General features: G+C 34.2%; 2 protein-coding genes across 3 annotated transcripts; both read left to right on the top strand.

Annotated features, from left to right (window-relative positions):
- The first annotated feature begins 131 nt into the window (after nt 1-131).
- Nucleotides 132-5091, top strand: LOC117329327 (NHP2-like protein 1). Its single transcript, XM_033887240.1, has 5 exons — nt 132-275; nt 2434-2551; nt 3289-3392; nt 4230-4263; nt 4587-5091. The coding sequence occupies exons 1-5, from the start codon at nt 273-275 to the stop codon at nt 4709-4711; spliced, it is 384 nt and encodes a 127-aa protein (XP_033743131.1). The 5' UTR covers nt 132-272; the 3' UTR covers nt 4712-5091.
- A 5876-nt stretch (nt 5092-10967) lies between these two features.
- LOC117329316 (sodium/calcium exchanger 3-like) lies at nt 10968-25743 on the top strand. 2 transcript variants are annotated; one of them, XM_033887221.1, is made up of 12 exons: nt 10968-11100; nt 16104-16851; nt 17409-17441; nt 18583-18644; nt 18842-19006; nt 19546-19730; nt 20156-20391; nt 20796-21028; nt 21464-21569; nt 22506-22684; nt 22940-23269; nt 23467-25743. In XM_033887221.1, exons 2-12 carry the CDS (start codon nt 16173-16175, stop codon nt 23704-23706), a joined length of 2448 nt encoding a protein of 815 aa, XP_033743112.1. In that variant the 5' UTR covers nt 10968-11100; nt 16104-16172; the 3' UTR covers nt 23707-25743. The 2 variants fall into 2 exon arrangements, with proteins under 2 accessions (XP_033743112.1, XP_033743118.1); XM_033887227.1 differs by lacking the exon at nt 17409-17441.
- The last annotated feature ends 1170 nt before the right edge of the window (nt 25744-26913 follow it).

Raw genomic sequence — 26913 nt, 5'->3', positions numbered from 1 at the left:
TACAACAAACTTAATATATAGTCTGATATATACATATTTTTAATACAATTTTGATCGTCGTCCCTGAATAAAACACATATTTTCTTTTCGTGATATTTATTTTGCAATATATGATTCCCACTGCCACTTCCTGTTCCAAAACGAGGCTTTATCAGAGCACGTGTTAAAAACGTTTTCGTTGTTTACAGACCTCCGTGAAGCGATAAGCAGAGAGGCGCAAACATCACACCTCATCCGTTTTGAATATTTTGTAGAAGTTTAAAACAAGAAAAATGGTAAGTTTTGATCTTCGTTTTAATCAAGAAATAGGAAAAATTCAACCCGATCTTTGGTTTTGTTTTGGACTTGAATCGTCACCCCATCAGACTCAGTCTCGGAGAATAAGAAGGGTAAAAGTAGTGTAGAGTCTAGTAGATCTATATCAAATATTTGTATATTTATGATCTAAGTTGAAGATTTTGTTTAAAACGACGTTGAATTTGCCTGAAAAGTGACATTTGATCAATCAACCTTAATACGCACATTAATATAATTCAATTCGCTGCCTACAGCTAGGTAATTTCGATTTCCTAAGGGAATACTTCAATTTTCACTGGCTACAATCTCTTGTTGACCACAGAGACTTCATACATAGGTATTTATCTGTCATGTGTTTTCACTTCATCCAAATGAGGCGAATAACTTGTGATTTTTTTACGTTTTTTTTTTTTTTTTTTTAAATTTTATCTGAGTTCAGTAGTAGCCCGAGTTTCCTCTGGCCCTGACACCATGTCTGGTGAGGGTCTATACAGGCGGAATAGAACACCGATTGGGGACAAAATGAATGTTTTGTGGTAAATAAATATCTCATTTATATATATGTAAGGTAGGTGTTATGTCACGTCCGATTTTATTGTGTTTGCACCAAAATCTTAGTGACACCAAACGGTGTCTGAGAATTCAACGTTTTCATATACATATATAGTGCGCTCTGGCCCTACACCAGACATGGCTGGTGTAGGGCCAGAGGAAACTTGGGCTAAGTTCAGTAATGTCCTACATATGCCTCTGTAGTCTACCTAATCTCATTTTCCATATCTGGCTCCTCATCTGTATCCGTACCAAGGTAAACTGGTTGGACACTATCAAGAAGTGTTATTCCCAATGGCCATTCAGAAGAAATACTCACAATTTTGAGTTAATCTTCTATATCGGTAGCGGGGGAGTTATTAATATCATCATCCTTAGGCTTTATATATTTCCTTATCCGGGCATTCCGCAATCATGGTGTAACATGTACAGTACATGTGATGTCCAGATTTCAATTGGTAGATGTTAATTTCTTGGTTTGTTCTTGGCTGGGTAATTAGTTCAATATACTCTTTAGGTCTGTCAGAGTATGTGTCTTGGTCCTATCCATGTAGGTCACACTCCTGTGGTCGCTGGTCAAATTCTGTCTCTCTACAGTCAGTATCTGACTTTTTTTATGAGATCATGTAAGTCCTAACTTGTGACATAGCTCTCGGGCCATTAGCCTGCCAACAAGTTGTCATAGTTAAATTCTAGCCTTGTTGTAGCTACTTCATAGGCCTAATTAATTCCTCATATAATCCATTAGGCTATATACATAGGAGGAATTGAATCCATGAGGTCATTTTTATAAAGTTTCATTCTTTAGTGTTATAACTTATACCTATGAACCAATTAAATCCCTGAACTTATTTGAATTCACAAGTTATTTTTGCTACAGTGGGGCTAGAGAGGAAGTCTATCTTGGATATTATAAGTAGTTTGGTAAATTTGTAGACATCACTTACTCCAAGAGGAGGTTTTAGAATTTATTGTCAATTGTGCATTTGTATAATCAACATGGTCAAGATAAAACTATGCATTTATAATTAATAAAGTTGATTTCTAAAAATAGATTCTACATTCTGTGCATTGATTAACTTCAACCATATATAATATGCATGTAGAAACATCATCCCATTATCTTCATGTCCTGTCCACTCATATTAAATTGAACACTTCTCCAAATCAAACCTCTCTCTATTACTCTAAATTGGTCAAATATTGATGTCCCATGATTGGTTTAGGAGAAGTTCCACTGTATTACTTATCTATTATTATTAATTTTAGTGTTTAAAAGACTGTTTAAGTAAGATATATATGGTATCAAGTTGCACAAATTTAAATTGATGTCATTTCTATATACGTATATATAATTAATATATTGATCATTAAAAAACCTGTTGTGAACTGACTCTGCACATATCCTTGGCACTTTTTCTACTTGCCTGTTGACTTGATTTGTAATGTGTTTTGCATGAGGGGTTGTTCTTTAATTATGCGCAAAAAGATTAATTGCTGCAGAATATGAGCATATGCAGGATTATATGTATAAGATTTTATACAGAACTTAGTAGACAATATAGGTGTCTTTTCTCTCTTCAGACAGAAGAAGTAAACCCTAAAGCCTACCCCTTGGCTGATCAAGTGTTCACCACGACAATCTTGGAATTGTTGCAGCAGTGTGCAAATTCCAAACAACTCAAGAAAGGGGCCAATGAAGGTATGTATTTGGTACTGTTGACTTCTCTGTACTACATCTAAAGCTGAAAGTGAATGACTGTGTTCCTATTCTATTGTTTCCATGATGGTTTTCTGATGGGTCTCAACTGCCATTGGGATACTTTTCACATTATATTTCAGGGATTATTATGGGTTATCGAATGGATAGGTCATTTTCAAGAAAAAAACCCTATCTGTTATATCATTTTAATGGGCCATGTGGGTCATTTGGGAAAATTGTGGGCCAATGGCCCTATTGCCCCTCCAAAATGATCCCTGACCGAGATTTCATGAGAGGAATTGGTCTTGTACATGTATTTCTGCAATACATCTGTAAATATATATATACCTGGTAAAATATTAGTTTAAAAACAAAGTATATATGTGTGTGCTACCTGTGTAAAAGTAGTGAGCATAATGTCACCTTATATATACCAGTAAATATTAGCTCATATTAATCTGAGCTAGTACGTTAGTACTACCAGTTGACCTTGTACTCTCTAATTTTACACCTGTTGCATGTTTGAGTAAATGAAGGTAGAAACTGAGAAGGTAATCAATAAAAGGAAAATACAGGTAAGGATTTGATAAGAGGATGATCTTGGGCTACCAGTGCTTCCTTCTTTCCTAAACTTTGGCAGTTTTCAAGGAAGAACTGTAAGTCAAGATATGAAAATATCACACATGTTTAATGTCATGTTGTTAGCATTCTAATTGTATGATACATATTTTTTTCAGCCACAAAAACTCTGAATCGTGGTATTGCTGAATTCATTGTCATGGCAGCAGATGCTGAACCCTTGGAAATTTTGCTTCATCTTCCACTCTTATGTGAGGATAAGGTAGGTCATTGCAATTATATTTTCTAAACGAGCATTCCCTGATGTAACATGAAGGTGAAATGATAGTGTTACTCACTGAAACATTGTTTAGAATTGATAGTCTTTTGTTAAAATAACTAAACACACTTCAACAGTAGCATGTTAAATGTAGTCATGTGTCAAATATCAATATGAAATGTGGTACCTTCATCAGCAAAGTTAGTGGACTATACTGAAATGTCTTTACAACTCCTACAGTTTTCATCAAAACTTGGTGAAATTCTGTGGATGATTGGAGGTAGCCATCACACACTGAAGTTGTACAATTAGGCTTATGTTTTTGAATATGCTTGATGTTTTGGTACTTCCCTTTCCTTACGTTTGCTTACAGAACCTAGTCTGTACAACTTCTACAGTTTTCATCTAAACTTAGTTGTGCACCTGGCTTATTTTTATCTACTTTTTTTTATGACAGTTTAGAGTTATGCCCCTTTGCAGACAGAGTCTAATTTTGGCATATTTTTGTCATGGTTTGGAATCAGGGGTGTATTTTGGTAATAATGCAACCTATTCGTTGCAAAAAAAAAAACCATTGATGTATTAGATGGACAAAAATAACATTAAAAAAGATGCAATGATTAAGTTATGAAATTTACATGCTATTTTGTTGTTTCATTTTCTCGCCCAAATTATGCGTACTGGGTACAATAAGAAAGGGGTGGTTAGTCAATGCATCTTTCACTCTCATGCCTTTGTTCATCTAAAAGCTTCTACAGAAAATGTTTTATTTCTCAATAGATTTACTGTTATTTCAGGATAAGTATATTTAAATAAATTATTCTTTGTTTCTCTTTTCAGAATGTACCCTATGTATTTGTGAGGTCCAAACAAGGTATTTCTGTTTTATATTTACGCAATCGATCAATAATAACAGTTACATTGAAGATATTCTTGCAAATGTCCTTTGTTTCAAAATGATTAAAGCTTTATCTGCCTGGGTCAGAAAGTGACACTATAATCACTCTTTCCTTTAGAGCTGATGGGCCATCTTCAACATTTCGCTTAACGGTTTTGCTTTATATCTATTGCTCAAACTCAACTAGAAAAAACATAAAGTTTATACTAAAGACAAAAGGGGAAAATAGTACCATATAAGTTTCTGTCCAATATGTGTTATCTATGCATAACATATTCTATTTTTGTTTTTGTTTACAGCCCTGGGTCGAGCATGTGGAGTGTCGCGGCCAGTCATTGCAGCTTCTGTAATTGTCAATGAGGGCTCCCAGCTAACGACACAGATCAATAAGACTAAATCTAGCATTGAAAAACTACTGATCTAGTGACATCATCATCATCATCATCACCATTGCAGCTGCTGGTGCAGTGCTGTCATCATTATCACTTATATAGACAAGGACAGATAAACTTTCAGTAAAAGTAAATATCTGTTTATTGAGTTGTAGTAATGAATGATATATAGAATTCTTCCTGAAATGATCACTGGCTGTAAAATGTTCATAATCATTGATGTGTTTTGATCAGCAGTGTATTTTAATGAACTTTGTATCGGATGTGATACAGTTACCATGGTTTTATCTGTTTTTGTCGGTTGAAATTGATATACATTTTGTTACTTTAAGATGGAATGTCATTCCTGCAATGAGGAAAATTTCCTCACAAATTATATATATATGAATAAAACAAAGTCAGTTTCATAGAATTTATTGCTTTTTTACTTCATTGAACAGATATTTGAGAGAGATTGGACAGTGATTATAATCAGTTCGTTTTAAAAAATTTTTTCAAAGGGATTGATGAATTTATAACGGGGCCCCATTTTCATCAATATACTTTGACTTAAAGGAATTCCTCCACTTTTAAAAAAAACATAGAAAAGCATTACAGAATTAAAGAAAAGTTCCTTGACTAAGAATCCAATAATGCTTTCCTATGGAAAATATTAAGAAATTCCGTAACATAAAGGAGTTGATGAAATCATTTCTTGGTTATATGCATAGACTGATCCACATTGATGTGTCATGTTGACCTTCAATTATCATATTTATTACGGAGGAGTCTATCTATATCCGTATCACAAGAAGATGAATCGCAGAAAGAACATGTGAAACCATAGTCACAAATTCAAGGGGCATATATAATACATAAACACTAAAAAACATGACAATAAATATGATCGCCAGACTGACATTGGTACTCCTCAGAATTCAACCATTCTGGCCATTTTGGTTTGACATGAACAAGACCACCGAGAAATATGTGAAAACCAGGTCATTAGAACATGAATGACATCAAATTGAGCCCGGAAGTTAACAGGTGATATGCAAAATCGTACAATTGGCTAGTCAAGCTAATATTGTTGATGAACGTCCGAATTCTCAAGAAATTTTACTACCGTACAAATAACCCCACACTGATTACATGATACGGTAACAAGATTGGATTCAGCAGGGAATTTGCAGTCTAGCAATTGTTGTGCCTTTGTTCACTCTTCAGAGACGATCTTATCACTGTCAATGACAAAGACAAGTCAACTGGATTCACTTACATTCGAAGGTCTAATGCTAGGCATCCCCTATGTTCACACTATTTTGTATTTCTTTTCTTTACCAGTGTTATGTGGTGACCTTTGAAAATTAGCATGGAGACTTCATAATATTATTCATGACTTTACACAAAGTAGACTTTATTAAGCTTGTCCATACAGATAGCCACAGTGCTTCAGCAACTGGCACTTTTTGAAAAGTCAAATTTGCTAACAAGGGAGGAGATGCTATTGGCATTAGTGATATCCTTCACACTATAAGCCAGTCCCTGCTAACAAAACACAGTACTTTCCATATAAAGGTACCCTTTTCATTTCTTACAGTTATGATTAACCCACTGTTTTCAAATAGTTTCAAAAGCAAACAGGTGAATTTTGCTGACCTACAAATAATTCCCCTTTAACATATTCTACTCAGAATGTCATGAAGTCTGAATTTTTCTGTGGGAGCAGACTCTAATCAAGTATTTCATTCCTGAGAAAAAACACTCTTAGAAAGACTTGAATCCTAGCCACTGGCCCTGAAATGTTTTGTATCTCAGCCTGATAAAAATGGACGATTTGACTTTGAAATCGCACAAAAAATTGACACTTCATACGTACATGTTACTCCAACAATGTTAGAGGTTTTACACGGCGAGATACTTTTGACTAGAGAAAAAGAGCCGACCAGCGGCCTCTTATGTTATAGGAGTAACGTACATGTATACGTTGCCAAACATTTAAGTAAAACAAAATTGAAATAAATCGGTATAGAAAGTCCATGGAAAAATGATAAGAGCCTGGAAAATGACTTCACCTGTTCTTGAATTTGGATTGACCATATCCGGAGATTTTCCCTTTCACAGGTTGTTAACTCCGTAGTTTCGTATACATTCATCTGATGTTCACGATCTATTACGCTATAAAATCTTCATAACATTTTGTGACTTGTCTCCAATAATTTAACCCTAAAAGACGTATTAAAACTAATATCAATGAAGATGTGTGATATTTAAGCTATGCTACTGTAATTATTAAATGGTGGTATTGCATTTTACAAAAATAATTCCTCGATACTACAGGGATGCAAAAAGCAAAACAGAATGTAACTCCAGGAGTATCGAGAAGTTTGTAAGATTAAAATAACCCAAGACAGCGAATTTGAGACAGTTATGACAGATTTAGAATAAATGTACCAATATTACTTGTTTGGCAGATGAATATGTAATGTGTATTTATGAAACACTGGAAAACGTATCTTTTTTGAGCAGGATATCGATGAAGTACACGGATATTCAAAATGCACCTGTTTATTACTTAACGTACGTACGTAACCAAACGGCGTCCTCGCTCTACCGACTTCAACAATAATTAAATTGTCCCGAAACTTCATACACTTACAACCATTATCTCTTGTACGAATTTGTGATTCAACCATCTTGGGTGAAAATGAGGGCATTATAACAATAGATAAGAGTTTCGACGTCCTCGCTCTACCGTTTTCATCAATGATGCAGTTTTCCTTGAACTTCATGCGCTTACTCACAACTAATATTTCTTGTACGAGTTCGCATTTCAACCACTTGGGGGTCGAAATAAGGCCACTTCTACTATAATTACCCGATTGTCCCGATCAGAATCTAATACACCTACAGCCATCATCTCTTGTACACGGGTTTCATCCAGCTGGGATCAAAATTGAGGCCATGGTTACTGTACTATGAATATATGCTCTATCAACTTCATTAATTTTCTCATAGACCTAGAACACTAACAACCACCATGTTTTTATTCTAATCAATTTACTCAAATCATAGCCCAAAGCGGAAAATAATTGCAAAACAAATTAATTTTTGGTTTTTGGAATGGTGGGTAGAATCTACCAACATTATAACAGGGGAAATGTCTTCCAAAATCGATCAGTGGGTAATTTTTATTAGGCCTAGGCCTTCTAGGAAATAGAGAAAATTACGTTAACCTATTTCGAAGTGTAATATCTACCTTTATTGCATTTTTGCCAGTGAAATACAGAAATTTATCAAACTAATAAAACATATATTTTCACTGCAGCGATGAGCAATGAAAATATAAGATTTTGTAGTGAAAATATAAGGTTTCCGTTTTTGACCAATCAGAGCGGACCTTTGTATTCACCTCGTTGAAACTTGCCGATTTTTCCAATCGAAGCGGAGATAGATAAATTGGTTATTTTGCTGTATTTATGATATCTCAGACTAGTTTTTGACAAAATACTCACTTGACGTCAGCTATTCATGCACAGATTCTCCTATAACAGCAGAAAACGCTTAAATTACGTTGACCAGTCCTTTCAAAATGGCGCCGTCAAGTTGACGTGGAGTAACGTCACAAAGAGATGACGTCATTACTGATTCCCGCACTTTTTGACGCTATTGATTTTTCGATGTTTTTAATTTTGTTTTTAAGTTTATAACTAGAGAATAATACATACCTTTTTCCATATCGGACCCAATATTGGCCCCGAGACCCCAATATTGGCCCTCGGGCCTTCTGGGGTCTCGGGGCCAATATTGGGTCCGATATGGAAAAAGGTATGTTTTATTCAATTTATTGTATTCTTAGTAATAAATCACAGAACATTAATCAAAACAACAATTATAACTTGACAAGAAAAATCAGATTCAAATTTTTAATGTATTGAATTATAAACACTTTATAATATTGAAGTTTTCTAAGTCTTTATGAAGTTCATATCTGTCAAATTTATAATGATTTCTAAAAAAGTTCCTTTCCAAAGGTGTTTCTACCATGTCACTGATCAAGGATCATGGAACGATTGGTTAACATCGGCTTGTACGACCTCTCCTATTGTAAAGTTTAAGTTATCAATTTCCTCGGTTACCATGTGTTCCTTCTCGGCGAGATATTCTAGCTCTGCAATTCGTGCTGCAAGCGAATTTAAAATCTTCTCTCCTATGTCCTCATTCCTTCGTCTACTCGACGCCATGTTGTTTGTTTTGGTTTCGCTGACAACACAGCACCTACGTCAAAACCCGAGAGACCCGAATAGTTTGATGAGACGCAAATTTAGAGGTGTTCCGCGAAGAGGGCCAATACAGGGTTTGGGGTGCATTACTGAATCAATAATGCATGGGTAAGGATTACGGATCGGGAGATTTGGCGCCATAATGCATATGCAAAAAAACCTGTATTCATTACTAAGTATACAATAAAATGCAATAAAAAGCAAATTGGATGATTTCCCGTTAAATATAACATATATTTCACTCGTATGACAGAATATTTCGATATTTTTCACTCGTGCTTCGCACTCGTGAAAATATCTATATTCTGTCATACTCGTGAAATATATGTTATATTAAACGGCAAACCATTCAATATCCTCTATATCGTGTAAGGATATAGAAACATATAATAAGTGTAACAGTGTAGTAAGACCAAATAAAATATAATTTTGCCAAAATCTTTCATCTGTGGTATTGAATTGAAAAAAATATTGAACCATCACTATGACTCAAAATCGTTTTTAACTTATCGATGCTATCTTTGTAAATGTAGATGAAAGAGTACATAATGTATTAACTAAATTTTGTAATTTCATAAGCAAAGTGAGTCTTTTTTTTCTTCTAAGACATTTGACTGAAATTTTCATATATGACCGATGATATATGCGCATACAAAAATTATATTGAACATTATCCCCCCCTCAAATAAAAAAACCAACAAAACAAAAACAAACCCGTAAGCATACGGGTTTGTATACTGTTAATTACTTAGATTTCGCGAATACTTCATATCGCAAACTTACCTCTTCAGACATATTCGCGAATACATGATTTCGCGAACGCTGATCCAAAAATGACTTTAATTTCGCGAATGATGAGCTCTTAGAGACATGTACTCTTATATCAATAACCATTTGCATAATTATTGGCCGCTATTTTGTTTGTTAAAGTCATGCGAACATACCTGTTATACATGCCGTGATAGTATTTACCTGACTACAGTCTGGCTCACGCATGACAAAACGAAGAGAAAACCTACGAATGTGAACTCTCTACGTGCTCTTATGTTTAGAGAATGGGGTGAGTTGTTTTCTAGATAACTAACAGACATTAAACATTGATTTGATTCACAATGTCTGGAAGATGACAGGCCTTCAATAGACCAGACTTAAGTGTGTGAAGTATTTAATAATATAAAGCTTCGTTGCGTGTTTGAATAATTGTACTTATTTAGTATAAAGTAGTTGATGATTTTCCTACTGCGTATTATGTAATTCAATAGAATAAATATTTAGCGCGTAATAAACTATTTTATTGAAATTATTTTAGCACATTTCCAACGCTATTTATTGTTACAAACGAGCTCGGCCCAGTCCTCTGACCTATAGCTGTACATATATGAATGACGCCATTTTGTGAAGTTATGAGTATATATCTTTTAAGTGTACAGAGTTTTACAGATGTCTGAAATTAAAGGTCATATGTGGTCAGCAGATGTGCTTCTGGTTACGTGATATGGTACATATGAAAAAAAAAACTTGTATGAATGCAAGTAAGGATAACGACGGAATCGATATGGATGTCACCAGAGTTGTTATTTTCGTACGAAACATCGCGAGGGATTTGAATTCGCATTTGACTCTAGTCCCGTATTAACGCGAAAATAAATCCCACGCGAAATAGAAGTGATTTACAGTAGTCATCCGAGTGATAAACCCGGTGTGGTATGTAAAGTACAGTATATAATATAAGATATTAATAACATTCACATGAATGATTAAGAGAACATCATGTTGTTGTTTTCATAATATTTCATGACAATTTTCAAAAGACCAAAATTACATTCTATTATGTTAAAAGATACACTTTTGTGTTTAATATTGCTGCTGAATATCAAGCATGAAAGGCGAGCTAATAGAATATCTTTGGGAAATGTTATTTAATTCAAAAATATAATATACTCTTCTTTATCTGTGTACACTGTGTGGAGTTATGTCCCTTATCTGATTGTTGAGACTTCACGGCTGGCTGAGCATTCTACTACTGGAGTAACGTAGGCTCGGCTGTTTTAGCAACCAACAAACAGCAGGATCGCGTGGTCTAATCTATGGCTACGCTAGGCAGTGTAGGGACGAGTCTGTCAAATCAACAATCGGAATGAATTTTTGACTATATCCAGGTAAGTTTATCTAACATTATCTACCACTGTATGTTAAAACACTCTCCTTAATTAAAACCCCGGTTTAACTGTTGATTTGTTTACTGTCCATTGTGCTGCTCTCGGATTGTATAACTTGATTGCTTATAACCATATGAACTAATTAAGAGGATTGCTTGCATATTTATATTTAAATCAATCAAACCGGGATACATCCTTGGGTATATCAATGCACATAAAATATAGATAGATATTTAAAATAGGTAAAAACCTTAACCACTTGTTAAATTATTAATCACAGAAATCAGTTAACTCTGTGTTCTAACATGAACTTGAGCAATACACACGGAACTGTGGAAGTTAACCCTCTTGTACATCTTGTAATATGTCAATTATATTTAAAGATGACCATGCTTGGGCTATATATATTATTGTCTGTAAAGATCGATTTTAAGTATAAGATATATTCTTTGATCATGTATTCTGTCGGGTAAATAATACAGTATAGTTAGGTCCTTCTCTAATTAGTAGGCCTTAGTAACACAACACATCTTTGTTCGTTTGTCTTAGAACCATACCAGTTTTAAATATATAAATATTATCATTTACTTTTTCCATATTATCTTTCATTAGATCTACTGTAGGTAACTCGATGCCATACCGGTATTTCACATGTTCGTTAATTAAATGCCACTCCTTTCATATTATGTAATCATATATTTTTCGTGACTGTGTTAAGGTACTAAGTATCGAGATAAGCTTTCTATGTTCGTAACAGGCATTCACTATTTGTACCCGTGGACTGTTTGTATTTGACATTCGATCAATAATCTGACCATCTGTATGGCATATAATATGGACACGCTATACTCTAATATGTGGAGCATGTACATCATTGTCAACAATATACTTGTACATGTATGTATTCTGTGCCTGAACATACATACGACATACTTTAACAGATGTTATTTTTTAAGCTAATCTTTGCTAGTATATAACATTAACAAAGATCCTTAAATAATACTGCAAACGGGCTATAACTACAAATGCGTGATATTTTTATTGTATTTATATCATAGTAGTTCTGAATGATGTGTTCCGATTATGTAGATGAAAGTCGCAACCACCATTCACCTTTATATAAATGGTTTTATCCAAAATACATACAAGCTAATGATACATTTAGGTAGATAATTATATGCTGAAGGACTGATACAAAACCATAGCTATTTCATCCCGCTAGGATTCCTCAGGGATGTTTCATAAAATTAATTTAATCAACTTTTATTTTTGGATATAAGAACATTTTAAAAGATAATGAAATACGGGAGTTTATTCTGAATTGGTGCTACCTGTAGTAATTAAGAATTTGAAATATGGCATGTAGGGTAACGGAAATGCCTACTGTAAACACAGAGAATACATGGGTTTTAAACAGGTAAAATAAAACACTAATAGCGCATAGCTAGGTGGTTTCCTTCAGCACAACAGACTAGAAGTTCTGCTATAATGCTGTTGATAATTATGTTTGAGCGGTTGTCTGAATACTGACCATTCTTCTCCTGTCAATCATATGTATGGCCAGTTAGGCACAATAAATGAACAGCTTTACGCTGGGTATGTCAGTTCTATGTATACACAACATGCCGGTAAATACTAACTCCGTGGACATTTGATCGTCCGTGTTCATACCATTGTATCCGCAAAGGCCGAACACGCTTACACGTATCCGACAATAATGATGGCTTAGGTCATGAATGGAGTCCTATTCCAATCGTCAAAGTTAATAATTACAAACGAAATAATGATTCAGAGAAACTATGATGGTATTTTTTTCCTTTTTAACTTTTAACAAATTAAACTAAAAAGACCAACATTGAACGGACTTTAAAACAAGAAATTACAATGTCTATATTAATTCTTGATTACGTAGTTATATCAGGACACGTGAAAGATGGTATCTAGGATACTTTATATACAGGCGAAACACGTGAGAAAATATACTCCGCGAACAATGCCACATACCTGTTGGGATTTGTCTTTGTGATCTCCTGGCAATAAACGTACGTCCAGTCCATTTATAGCCAATAAGGTGTTGCTGAGTCAGAAACACGTACATCAAATCGCCTCACCAGCGAGGGATATGCCATACTAATGCATTCTTATAACCGGAGAAGTGCATGGCTGGAAATGGACAAAAGGACATGTTTGTTTTACGAATCTTTGAAAAAAAACAACTTCGCCATAATTTCTTTTTCTGAAAGAGATTAAAATACTTAATACTAGATGCCGAGTTTTTCATTTCCCCAGATTATTTCAGTTTATCCGTAAAATAATGTTCTTCATCACATTCAAATTGTCCATACATTCTTTGCCAGATCCATTTCAGACAGTTGTCAAATTTGTACCATTACTTTGAATCTAGGTCTCTCTAGACACCCATTCTAAAACCACATCGCGATGACACACGTCGTCGTATGCATGACTTACTCTGTATTAAACCTTCACGAAGTGGAGTCTATTAAAAAAGTGCCTGCACGGTTGACCCAATTAAAAGTTGTCTTCCTTCGTCATTTGTGTTTCTAAGCTATATATGTATATAACATATATATATATATATACATATGTTCTTCAACTCACATATAGCGAACGGTTCTAAATGGGGTTTATAAGCCTGCACTCAGACGAATATTTAAGTAAATAAAGAATATATATCGATGTTTTCGTTTATATACCGGAAAGTTGTTTTAAATCCTTCTTTCGGTGTAAGATAGAAATCGTAACATCATATTTTTATCATAGCGATTTAACCGTCACCTGAGCATTTAACTCTAGACAAAAACGAACACGTTCAGATTCACTATGTCGAATCTATTGACGTAAAGTCTTAATATAAATTATGTCAATAACCAGCAAGTCGCATACTCACACTACATACCCGAAGAATATCTTACATGATAAAAGTGACTCGAACGTACACGCGCGGGTGTCGAGTTGCTTCTTCTTTCTCGGATTCTAAATTAGACTGTCGTATAATAAAGGAGGGGGGGGGGGGGGGGGGGGGGGGGGGGCAAGATAACGATGATTAATATAGCACATACAGTCTTATAATGTCTGTAAGCTGCCAATGCTTTAGACGGCCATAGCCTTGTTTGTAAAAGCGTTTAAGTTCAGTTTGTCATCAACGGTCTTTGTATTTATAATCGGGTAAATTATTATTTCTAATTTGAGTTTTTATACCGCCATACAAGCATGCCTTTTATGCGCTGACAATAACATAAACGGTGTCATTATGAACTCTTATTCAGAATGCTCACTTTACAAATTATTACAAACCACTGAAATTACCTAAAGGAAAACGACAATTCTTCTCGACTTGACAGCACGTTAATGTGGATTTCGTATTTAAATGTAGTCCCGATCTAATAAACAGCGCAAAGGTGTATTGCCTATGATATTGATTTCTGACTTGTGGTCACGGGCGTTGTCAGAAACATTACTGATTGGATTTAGACGTTCACAACAGCAAGGTACATCAGGTATAATACCAAGCACACACACCAAGCACACACATCTACTATACACACTAACCTGCTATACACACCAACCACACACACTTACTTCACACACCAACTAAACACATCAAGTACACATTACATACACCAACAGCACACACCAACCAAATATAGAATTATACCATTTGTATTGTAATAGTTATATCTATTTATTCATAATTAAATGTGGTTGGTTTATAATCTGTGTATTATATTGTATTGCAAGTAGTGTACCATAGTATGTACGTAATTCACACATTGTCAAACTACATGTTTATAAGTGATGTTATTGAACATTCTTTATTGATATTTACATATATGTAATAATAGTTTTAATAAAAAATCTTTCATGATTTTAAATTTTAACATAGTGATTTTGCTATATGGCACCTCTGTAACAAGGTAGTAATACACACATTTGATGTCCCGATTTTGAACAGCTTCATACAGAACATATGGACATTTGTAATTAAGTTTGCTTACAAGACAGCGTGGTTGATCCTTTGGGGACCGCTGCTCTAGCAGCTACGGACACATCAGTCGATTTTTATCAATTATTCATCACACAGCACAATATCAAGGTATTGAGCACGTTTTATCGAAGGAACTCGCGATTTCTATTCTATACGCTATGACGTATGATGATGATTATTATACAATGTTGTGGGACTTTATGGCCTATAACACCTGAACGACGCGTTCAGGTGTACTAGGTTACTATGCTACCATGCCATACAAGGTCAGCGTCGATACGCTCTAGTAGCACTCTACAGTCTATATCGAATATGTTATTCCATTGAAGGAATGCTCTCACACAAACCTTCGGCTAACTAAAACAAAACAGGACTAAGGAACTAAAACGGCGAACTTAAGTTTTCATGTTTTTTTTCCCGATATATTTCAGGCATATAGTTTCATTTGATTAACCATATCTAAGGTTTTAAGAATACCTGCTGATTTAAACAAGATAAGTTTCTCACATGAAACTGTTTTTTAGAAACGAGCTATGTATCAGTGTCATCCATATATAACTACATAAATAAAGTACTTTACCCGAATGGCAGCTATTGAATGATAGTGTTGGTATTTGTTTCATTTTATCTTTCATTGATTTGCCTATTTGTGAAGAATCCTAGAAAGAAACAGAACGTATAACGTACTTTAATTCATATCCAGCTGATACTCTACTGATTTAAAGGTACTATCCGTCTTTAGACAGTCCTTACTTTGGCTGTTATAGTAATCCATTTCAGATTATGATGTGATGCAATACCCCACATGACCACTGCCAAATGTTCTTTCAAGAACCACTACATGATCCAAAGCCAGTACGTGTAGTATAAAGGGATAAACTAAACCTAAGTAGAGATTAAAGACTGATGTAGGGGTTAAGTACTTGATTCTTACATAGCTAGTTTACAATGACGTGCTTTTTTTTTATTTATATATATATATTTTTTTTTTTTACAGATTTCAAGAAAGTGGGTCCCGTTGGTATAACAACCCTCTATTGATAAGGTCAGACACCTTCCTGCCATCATGTCGTGTGACATTAATGACTACAAATGCTCGGATAAGGGGCTCATTTTACCCCTTACGAACGAGTACACATGGAGTATTGGGTTCCGAGCTTTTATATACATCGTTGGATTACTCTACAGTTTCATGGGTGTTTCCATCATAGCAGACATCTTTATGCAAGCTATCGAGACCATCACCAGTCGCACTACTAAAATAAAGATGCCGGATCCATCTAACGAAACTGGATATTCTGAGGTGGAGGTGAAAACATGGAATGGAACAGTGTCCAATCTCACTCTCATGGCGCTTGGCTCCAGTGCGCCAGAAATCCTCTTGTCCATCATTGAAATAGTTGGAAACGGGTTCAAGTCGGGTGCATTGGGCCCAAGTACCATCGTGGGTTCTGCTGCCTTCAACTTGATGTGTATCACAGGGGTCTGTGTTTTCAGCATCCCTGATGGAGTAGCCAAACGAATTAAGCACGTCAAGGTGTTCGCTGTAACATCTATATTTAGTGTTTTCGCCTATGTTTGGCTTGCCATCATTTTGATGGTTATTACACCTGACTTCATCGACTTGTGGGAAAGTATCGTGACATTGCTGCTCTTCCCCATCATGGTCATCTTAGCATATATCGCTGATAAAGACTATTGTGGAAAGAAACCAATTGATGACGAAAGCAAGCTGCTTGAAATGGGTAAGCTATATCTTAAAAGAACAAAAGGTTAACACGCTAAAAAGAACTTCAAAGACTGAGATAACATCCTCAAACGAATAAAATTAGGACATTGAATAGCAAAAAATGATACAAGGATATGGTTTATATAAAGATATTTTGTTTGATCAGTAAAATGCACAGAATAACAGAGCAGTATAAGTCAATCATAGATTTTATGAAATGAAACATCCATTTTTATGAAAACACGTGTTTGTTGGTTTACTAACATTTAGATATTATCAGAGGATCGCGCAGCTCCCACAGTGAACGTAATTATCAAATTTTAAGTATTTCCTTTAATATGTATCTCTAAAAGTAAAGTTTGAACAAACAGGAAGTGTACATGCTTTTATCACAGGAATGTGATGTTATTTTGTATGGATTTTGATGACTATTATTACATATTGCTTAATAATGTCATAAATCACTTGATAAATTATTGACTATTAACATCTGGGATGATTGTAATTAGAACACAAGGTTACAACTCGCCATAGTCAGAGACGAATACTTTAATGCTTTAATTGCCCTCTCAGATTTCAGTGAAGGACGAATACGCCTGAAAAGTGGTTCGAACTATTTTTATCTGAATGTTGCAAATGTCTTATTTATATATATAAGTGAACAAATAATAAATAGTTGACAGTAGTCTTGTAGAAGAATGAAGTAATATGGACGTGGAATTTCCAGGTGCAGACAATACGACACATGTATATAGTTATTTGCATGTATTACATAAGACATTATCTTTTTCACGAACTCAAAATTTCAATTTTATAAGAGTCAATGATGCATGTGAATATCGCCACGTTTACAGAAGTAGTAACGCTGACTTCGTACGTAATACTAGTCTTGTTTATACCCTTTTATCTGTGTGTGTAAGTGGAGGAGCAGAAAGAGCTGTGCATATGTCGTGAGTAACAGCTGGTTGTCCCCCTTTGTCTGTGTTGTTCAGCCATTTATCAGTGTCACACTTGCCCCGCTATTTATCTTTTGAATGTTTGTCGAATTCCAACGTCTAGTTAATTGGTTTTTGTTTAAGTAAGTTTTGTTTTATAAATACAGATCAGTCCACAATATCAACCGTTTGCTTTCCAAATCATAGGCTTTCTAACATTTTATAGAAGCATTTTCCTTGACAGCTGAATCAGTTGAATATAATGTAGATTCCAATCTGGAGAAGCTGTATTGATTATGTTTTTGTTTACGATAAGATTTTTTAAAATCACATTATGACACTATATTCATTCTTCATCATTATCCCAACTGGATCACAGAGTATCATTAGTTGCATGATATAGTGCATGGGTTACCCATCCTTAGTTTTAGTGTTAAACATGTCATTTGAATAATATTATTTTACGTCAAGCAATTTCATGTAAATGCCATATATGTTATATTACAAAGATTGTTTAAAATCAAAAAAATATTCCAGAATGTCATATGTTAATATCGAAATATATAAGTCAATAATAGTTTTAAGCTGAAAGCCGTTTTTATTACGATGAGAAATCAATACCGACTGTTGAAGATTTAAACAAAGACAGTCGCGTTTCTAGTTATCATAAAATATTCCCTTTGTTTTATCGATTACACAGAGTTCGAATTCTGCTACTTGTTTATGCATAATTCTTGTATGTACCTTATTTATTATCTATACATTATTTTGATGTCCAATTTTGAGGCTAATGGTATGCATTATATTTTCAGATGAGGAAAATCTTCTTAACGGAGACCACGCTGATAAACATGTCATCGTCGAAATTCTGAGGGTAAAATATTGTTGACAGACCTCCGTTTATAACAGATATATTTCTTATATTGTTTATTTTTGCGTTGAAAAAAGGTAAATGCTATCACTAAGTAAATATATATATCACTAAATCAAGCCATTTTTGTTACGGTAATTTCGAAAAATGCCAGCATTCATTTTCTGCTATACTGATGGTTTTCCCTTATGTATTTATAGAGATTGAAGAGAGAGGAGGCCTCTCCTGAAGAAATGGCTAGGCTTACGGCGCATCTGATGGAGCAAAACCAGTCCCATGGCCGCGGCTGGTACAGGATTAATGCTATCAGAAACCTATCGGGTGGAACGAAACTAACCACTCCAATGACCGACAGAACCAGCGAGGTAGGTAACTGCATATCATTATCTACATCCATGGCAACAACGTGCATCTAAAGATTACACAAGAGACACATACGACATTAGCACCTTTCATTTTTAAAGTTAGATACAGTTGCGCCTATCATTTATCACATCCACATGTATGGTAAAATTACAATAATCACCATAAATAATGCATATAATGATCTCATTTGGATATATTCTACTTTTCCTAATTTCATACTTTTTGATATACCTAGTGATTCCTTTGTAAACACTCTCATTTGATATTGTAAAACACGGATTTGACTTAGTTTTGTTCGGCGGGTGTCGTCGATTAAGTAGAAGACGCTTCCTCTATCGGAACACCCGGTCTTAAATTCATTTGATACTTTCTGGAGTCTCCCTGTTTATAGTTTGCCCGCCCTCGTTTAATCCAATTTGAGTTCCAAGTAAGGCTTTGTTATTATGTCGGTATTCTTGTTGTTCATTTCTTGACGTAGACATTGTTTCATCAATGTAATTTTATCACAGATTAAAGGATTTACGTTCTTTTGTTACAGCTTTTGGAAACCTTGTTGATTGAAGATCAGATGGGCTCATCAGCATCATTTACATCCCTGAGTGACGGTGGTTCTAAGGCTATAATCGAGTTTGCAGCGCCATCTACAGCCGTTTTTGAAAAAGATGGTCATGCACGAATCACTGTGATGCGCCATGGCAATCTTAAAAGACGTGTATTGTTTAGGTAAGTTGAAGGCCTATTGTATATTCTTGTTTTCATAGAAATTAAACACTTTTGTTGAAAATCACGAAGCTAAAAAAAAAAGCAAAAAAAAAAAAAAATGCAGAAAAGAAATGCAGTAATGTTTGGGCTAACGATCTTTTTATCTACTTAATTTGCTTAAACATTATTTCAGCTACCAATATGTGATTGTTTACTACTGTTATCTGTTAAAGCTACACAAATGTGTTTAATTTAGGAAATATTTTATCATTTGATGTTACATTGAGATACTATGAAACGGACTTTTACTGAAAAACTAAAATATTTTAAAGTACTTGCTTTAAATTGATATTCAAGAACTTAGATATATCAGGGTGACAAGAAATGGTAAATAACAATGTAAGACCTTGTACCCATATCAATGTATGTTGTACTGTTTGTGTTAGGGTAGAGACGATAGATGGGACGGCAGTCGAGGGCGAGGATTACATCTCCTATAAGGAGACTATTGTATTTGAACCGAACGAGACAGAGAAGCACATCGATATTCAGATTATAGACGACAACATCTGGGAACCAGATGAGGTTTTCTTCGGCAGAATTACCATTGAATCTGAACAACAGTCCATCGCTGTGGTTGGCAGAAGGGCGATAACTCAAATTGTTATACTCAATGACGATGGTGAATATTATTCTCAGTAAAAATATAACGACAGATTTTCACAAATGTCATTGGGGTACCTATACAATATCAGATTCGTTATTTCCTATTTTTCTCAAAACCGTGGATTTATTTCATGAGAGAGAAATATTTTTAAAATGTGATCAAACTGCTCATTAATCGACATTGTAATAACCCAACGGTATATATTTTTTTGCGTGTTCTTACCAAGTTTCCTTAGTCAGGTCAGCTGACATATTTACTGGTTAGGTAAACAATTACATACGTGAATTAATAGTTAATGTATCAGAGTCAGATTATAAGATTCTCGACATGTCTGTTATTAAGGTTAACCATTATAACGATTGTCCTTGTAATATGTTATGCATCTTTAATTGTTGATATGATAATGTTATACGTTTTAGATCCTGGAGTATTGGAGTTTGAACATCCCAGCTTCTTGTTCAAGGAGAGTGTAGGTACAGCGCTCGTTCCGGTGACCCGGATAGACGGAGCTGATGGTAAGATCACTGTTAACTGGAAAACCAAGGACATGACGGCCATCCACGGTAGAGACTACGACAACTCCGAAGGAACACTGACATTTGATCACGGCGAGAGGGCAAAATTCATCGAAATTAAGATCAATGATGATAAGGTAACATACATATAATAGTCAAACTTCATTAACCATGCCACCAAACGTTAGTATAACTGAACATATCGAAGAATGATATTTTAAATTTATCATTTAAACTGCGCTGTAATAGATGTGGAAATAACAGTTCATGTTTTCGTCGTATACATTACCTTCTGTATAATTTTAATCATGTACGTATCCATGACTTATTATTTATGTTACTGGTCAACATGATTTCATTTACAAAATATTCGAAGTCCAGCTTTCTTTTGAGGAATCAATTAGGTGAGATTTGGCAAATGATCAATAAAGCGCGCGAGCCGAAAGCTACTACAAAAACATATAGTTGATCTCAACAGAGGAGTATTTTGTCCATCCAAGAATAAATATAATGCTGAATATGTTTGATATTCTTTTACTAGCCAGAGCATTGATAAATTACATCATTTATAGGAATTCGAGAAAGATGAAAACTTCGAAATAAATCTAATAGAAGCAACAGGTGGAGCGAAACTTGGGAAACTGAAGAGGACTGTGGTTACGATCGTCAATGATGACGGTATGTTTAATTTTTTTAATTCATTTGAATAGTGGAACACTTCAATATACATTTATACACATGTTCTTGGCGAACTTTTGAAATTCAAAATAGAAAATTAAGAAATTTATTGAATTAAGAGCTCTTTTACGTGTATTTCGCCCCTTTTAGTTTTCTCTATCAACCCCTTGTGCTAACATTAGTATTATCCATTTTGTCTGTAATTTATCTAAGCCCATATTAATTTTTATTGCATTTTCCCAGTGAAATATAGAAAATTATCAAACTAATTAAACTTATATTTTCACTGAGTAGTGAAAATATAAGATTTTGCAGTGAAAATATAAGTTTTACAGTGAAAAGATAAGTTTTTCGTTTTTGACCAATCAGAGCGAACCTTTGTATTCACCTCATTGCTGGGTTTTTTTCTGAAATATTCGGACTTGTTTTTGACAAAATACTCCCTTGACGTTAGCTATTTATGCACAGATTCTCCGATAACAGCAGAAAACGCTAAAATTGCGTTGACCAGTCCTTTCAAAATGGCGCCGTCAAGTTGACGTGTAGTAACGTCACAAAGAGATGACGTCATTAATTATGCTACTGATTCCCGCACTTTTTGACACTATTAATGTTTCGATGTCCTTAATTTTGTTTCAAAGTATATAAAATTCAATAAAAAGAAAATAGAATGGTTTCCTGTTTAATATAACATATATTTCACTCGTATGGCAGAATATTTCGATATTCTGTCATACCCGTGAACTATATGTTATATTAAATGGGAAAACATTTAATATCCTCTATGTATTGAAGGGTGTTAACATATTGTGTCTTTTGCACAAACTTTTCTAGTGAAAATTGTCTATTTGACATGTATTAATCAAGTATTAATGTAGATATATACATACATGGATATGAATTAAAGAAATTATTCTGTATACGGTTTACTTACAGAATTTAGTGGTCTAGTAAGTCGGATCACCAGTCTGACCAATGCCAACTTGGATTCGCTCCGTCTGCAGAAACAAACCTGGGGACAACAGTTTGTAGAGGCCATGAACGTTAATGGCGGCGATTTGGAAACGGCAACAACGTTTGATTATGTCATGCACTTTTTAACCTTTGGCTGGAAGGTAAAAAATACTAATTTTATCTTGCAATGAAAACTAATGTTGTATAAGTAATGACCATATTTAAAATATTTTACCGCAAATTTTTTTTTTATTAAAATTCAGCGTAAGCTTCAAACAGTTGTGTGTATTGGTATTCATTGGTAGTTAAACCTAAAGTAATTACACATAATAACAATGACGTCAAAAAAGGGGAAATTGTATATACATGTACATACTGATGGGGTATTTATAAAGTATTGGAATCTTTCACTACAGCTCATTTTTGCCTGTGTCCCACCGGCGACAATATGGGGAGGATGGTTTTGTTTCTGTGTGGCATTGATAATGATCGGGATACTCACAGCCTTCATTGGAGATCTTGCCGCCATATTCGGTTGTCTCATTGGTTTGGACGACAGCGTCGTCGCTATTACCTTCGTTGCCCTCGGAACTAGCCTGCCAGACCTGTTTGCCAGTCGAACTGCAGCACTTAATGAAAAATATGCTGACACAGCGATTGGAAACGTCACAGGAAGTAATGGTGTAAACGTTTTCCTAGGTCTCGGTTTGCCATGGACAATGGCTGCAATCTACTGGTCATCAAAGGTAAAGTCATTTATTAATACCCTGATCTTTAAACGTTCATAATTTACTATCGATATAAAGTGATTCGATATGATTGACAAATCAGTAAAAGAGACACACTAAAGCTAGTGGTTGTAGTTTATTGCATAATCATTTATGATTTTATCGTATTACATTAAAACAACAACTAGACACTTAGAATTTGATCTCTTTTATAGGGAACCACGTTTGAGGTACCTGCTGGATCCCTGGGTTTCAGTGTAGTAGTCTTTACCATTTGCTCCTTGCTGACGATCATGTTCATAATACTCAGACGCAACTTGTCCGTGTTTGGAAGTGCGGAGCTCGGAGGTCCAAAAGTTCCTAAAATAATATCGGGGACATATTTCATTGTGGTGTGGATATTATACGTACTGCTTGTATCATTAAATGTGTACGAATATATCCCTGGCTTTTAAGCCAAAATAATAAGAGAGACATAATCTAGATTGTACTTGCTTCGTAAAGGTGAAGGACTGATGGCCTTGTATAACAGAATGAAGACATGTAGAATATTAGACAGCTCGTTAGAATTTTTTTTCATACATCGAGGGGCTTCGGTGTTTTTCCATAGATTACCAGACTCATGTCAAAGTAAAGGAGGCTATTAGAAAAACACAAATAACGTATACTCATACAATTCTTGAAGTAAAATCCGTTTAGACCACAGAATAGTATTTAGAATTAATGCTTAGTCAAACACGGTTTGACTTTAAAAAGTGACAGCTTCGAATATGATATTGTATGACTATTGTAGGAGTTTGATTCATATAGGGCAAATGAGGACAGTGATGTTGGATCGGTGTGGCCAGTTATGCCAAACTGACGTGAGAGGAAAATGGATTGTTGTGGCTGATGGTACTCATGGTAAACTCATATTTATCGAGTCACCGCTACACTGTGATATTGTAAAATGGTTGCTTCCTAGAATTCCGTCCATCGTTTGCAACTTGTTTAAGTAAGCACTATATTAGATGAAAACATACCAAAGAACTAACATTATATATAGTAACACTTGTATTGGATCATGGAAGGAATAAACACTAATTTATAACAGCAAAGCTTTTGATGAAAGGCGAGTATCATTATATGCGGATAGATATGTATCTACAACATTTTCTATACTATTAACATCAAAAAGCGAATGATTCGGAGAAAAATATAAAGAGCAAATTATGCTTGTTTAAATAACAAAAACCACCATTATTATTTCCATGACATGGTTCGATACGACTCTAACTGGCCAGGAAAGATTAGTGTATTTGTAGAATATATAACTTTTTCTTCGTTTTCTTTGTTTATGTTTTTAATATGTGATTCTTTGTGAGTGCTAATTGTTTTATCTCAAAAGGATAATGTTTTTGCTATGATTCAAATATTATGACAATACCAATTAACGTTATATTGTTATATTATTTAAACGTCTTGATTATAACAACGATATTTTTGGTTTATATTGACAAAAAGAATTGTAATATATCATGTAGATGTTACAATATAGTGAGAAGCTTGCCTATTTCATATACCTTAATTTTTGTTCTTACATCAAATCAAAATAAATTGAAACACTCATATTCGTACATAGCATTTTATCCTTTTGGGTCTCGTAACAGAAAGCCTTTTGTTACGCTTTCTTTTATCGTATATTTTTAAGCATGCTGGATAGAATGGGAGGATGTAATTGTAGTGTAGGTGATTGATCGAATAATTGATATAGAACAGTTATTTATACAATATTTTTATATAAGCTACATTGCAGTATGAAATGTGTTTTTTTTCTACTATATATAAAATTCTACAAACGACAAGATTATTATTATTGATTATAACTGCGTTTTGTGAAAAGGGCTGGGATCAATTCAAACATCAATTTGTGTTTGAAATATTAGTCAACTTATTTTAAGAAGTAAACAAATTAATATTCCATCACACGAATGATTGCTCATTTATATTCCCGTCACATCGTATCATGAGTTTGAAAATGGGTATCATTATAAAACTGTGAACAAAAAGCGATAATACAAAATTAATTCCGTCCAACATGTTCATTATCGATTGGCTTAATATTTTGGAAATTGTGAACAAAACTAAAAAAAAAATGATCAGATATATTTCATTTAATAGTTTTGCATTTAAAAAAGCGAAAAAAAATGGAAGCTGAAAAACTTCATTTTCTGAAAAGATATTGGGTCAGTTCAAGCATCAATTTGTATTTCAAATATTAGTCAATGCATTCAAAAATAAATTAATATTCCATCACATCAATAATTGCTCATTGATATTCTCTTCACGTCATATATAGTGCATTTGATCATAGTGCTTCATGTTAATGTTAAAGCGTCTGTGATATACAATACATGTAACAGTATTTTAACAATTTATTCATATTAAATGAATGTTTGTACGATTTTGATATCTGACATTGTAGAGAAATATTAAAATTCATGGCCAGGTTATATGTGTGTTGTGTTTTTTACCTATATCATAGTATATTTCCGGAAACCATACGATATTGAGTTTTACAAATAAATCAACGCAGTGACGTTTTGTGGAATGGTATAAGATCAAAATGACAGAACAATACAGTGTGTGTTAAGGTGACCTTACCCTATAAGTTGGTTCACTATTACATATATCAATAGTCGTACTCATTCTGTTATTTGACGATTAATACATCATTGGAATATGACACAGCGGTACCGCACTCACCTTTCATTCAGCCGACCTGTGTCAGGTTCTGGACGTGTTCGATTCTGGACTTGACAGCTTATGGACTGTACAAGATATGAGGGTAAGCTGCATGACCACGAGACTCTTACAGTAAGACCAATTCAGAGTGATAAGGATAAGTTTAAATAACTTGTTTTGCAGTTGTTATAAAAGAAATTTTACCTATTACAAAATGTAGAATATACACGTCTTGTGAGTAATAACGAATGTATGCTCCATATTATATTGGGACTATTTAGAAAAAAAAGTTTTATTCTGTGTTCTAAAATCCTTTTAATAATGTGATTGTTTCGCGTGTTAGACCATGAAAACGGAAACTAAACACCTTATGTATTTTCCATCGTACTAAAATCATGAATCTATTTTATCTGACCTTCTGTAATCAGAATCGAAATCATCGCACATATGCAAAATGGAGATGCTTCCAATATATTCCTTGCTCTCAAAGAGTATACTCCCATTTTTCAAATATTTACGAGGGCCGCTTTATCAGCACGTAACCAGATTCATCAGGAAAAGCACAAATATAGAGAAATCAAGATAGCAGTTTACTAATGTTTTACTTCAATTTTGTTTTAAATCGCCCTAATTTTATGTAAGTATCCAATAACCCTTTAATGATTAGTTATGATGGTCTAGAGACAATTGTTTAAATGAAATATGCGGAATTTGAACGGGAATATGAGGTATCACATTGCCTCAGAATGTGATAACAATCAGGAGATAAAGTATAAGTTGAAAATGTCTTCGAGGAATGTTAATGTATTAGTGGATACTCCTCCGACATCTTAATACCATTATGATAATATAATACAACTAAATATATAGATGACGTCATAGGTGAAACTGTTTGATAAAATCCGTTATTTTCGTCGAAAAAGTAACATCTGTATTTT

Source organism: Pecten maximus, chromosome 1 (assembly GCF_902652985.1).
Source record: "Pecten maximus chromosome 1, xPecMax1.1, whole genome shotgun sequence".
NCBI classification, from domain to species: Eukaryota; Metazoa; Mollusca; class Bivalvia; order Pectinida; family Pectinidae; genus Pecten; species Pecten maximus.
This window is presented reverse-complemented; position numbering and strand designations above follow the sequence as displayed.

Bases quoted from the DNA above. Each gene is read 5' to 3' on its own strand.
- LOC117329327 (XM_033887240.1), top strand. The intron at 3,393-4,229 runs GTAGGTCATTGC...TTCTCTTTTCAG, and splicing joins CACTCTTATGTGAGGATAAG to AATGTACCCTATGTATTTGT. The intron at 4,264-4,586 runs GTATTTCTGTTT...TTTTGTTTACAG, and splicing joins ATTTGTGAGGTCCAAACAAG to CCCTGGGTCGAGCATGTGGA.
- LOC117329316 (XM_033887221.1), top strand. From the start codon at position 16,173: ATGTCGTGTGACATTAATGACTACAAATGCTCGGATAAGGGGCTCATT. The intron at 19,007-19,545 runs GTAGGTAACTGC...CTTTTGTTACAG, and splicing joins TGACCGACAGAACCAGCGAG to CTTTTGGAAACCTTGTTGAT. The intron at 22,685-22,939 runs GTAAAAAATACT...CTTTCACTACAG, and splicing joins TTTTAACCTTTGGCTGGAAG to CTCATTTTTGCCTGTGTCCC.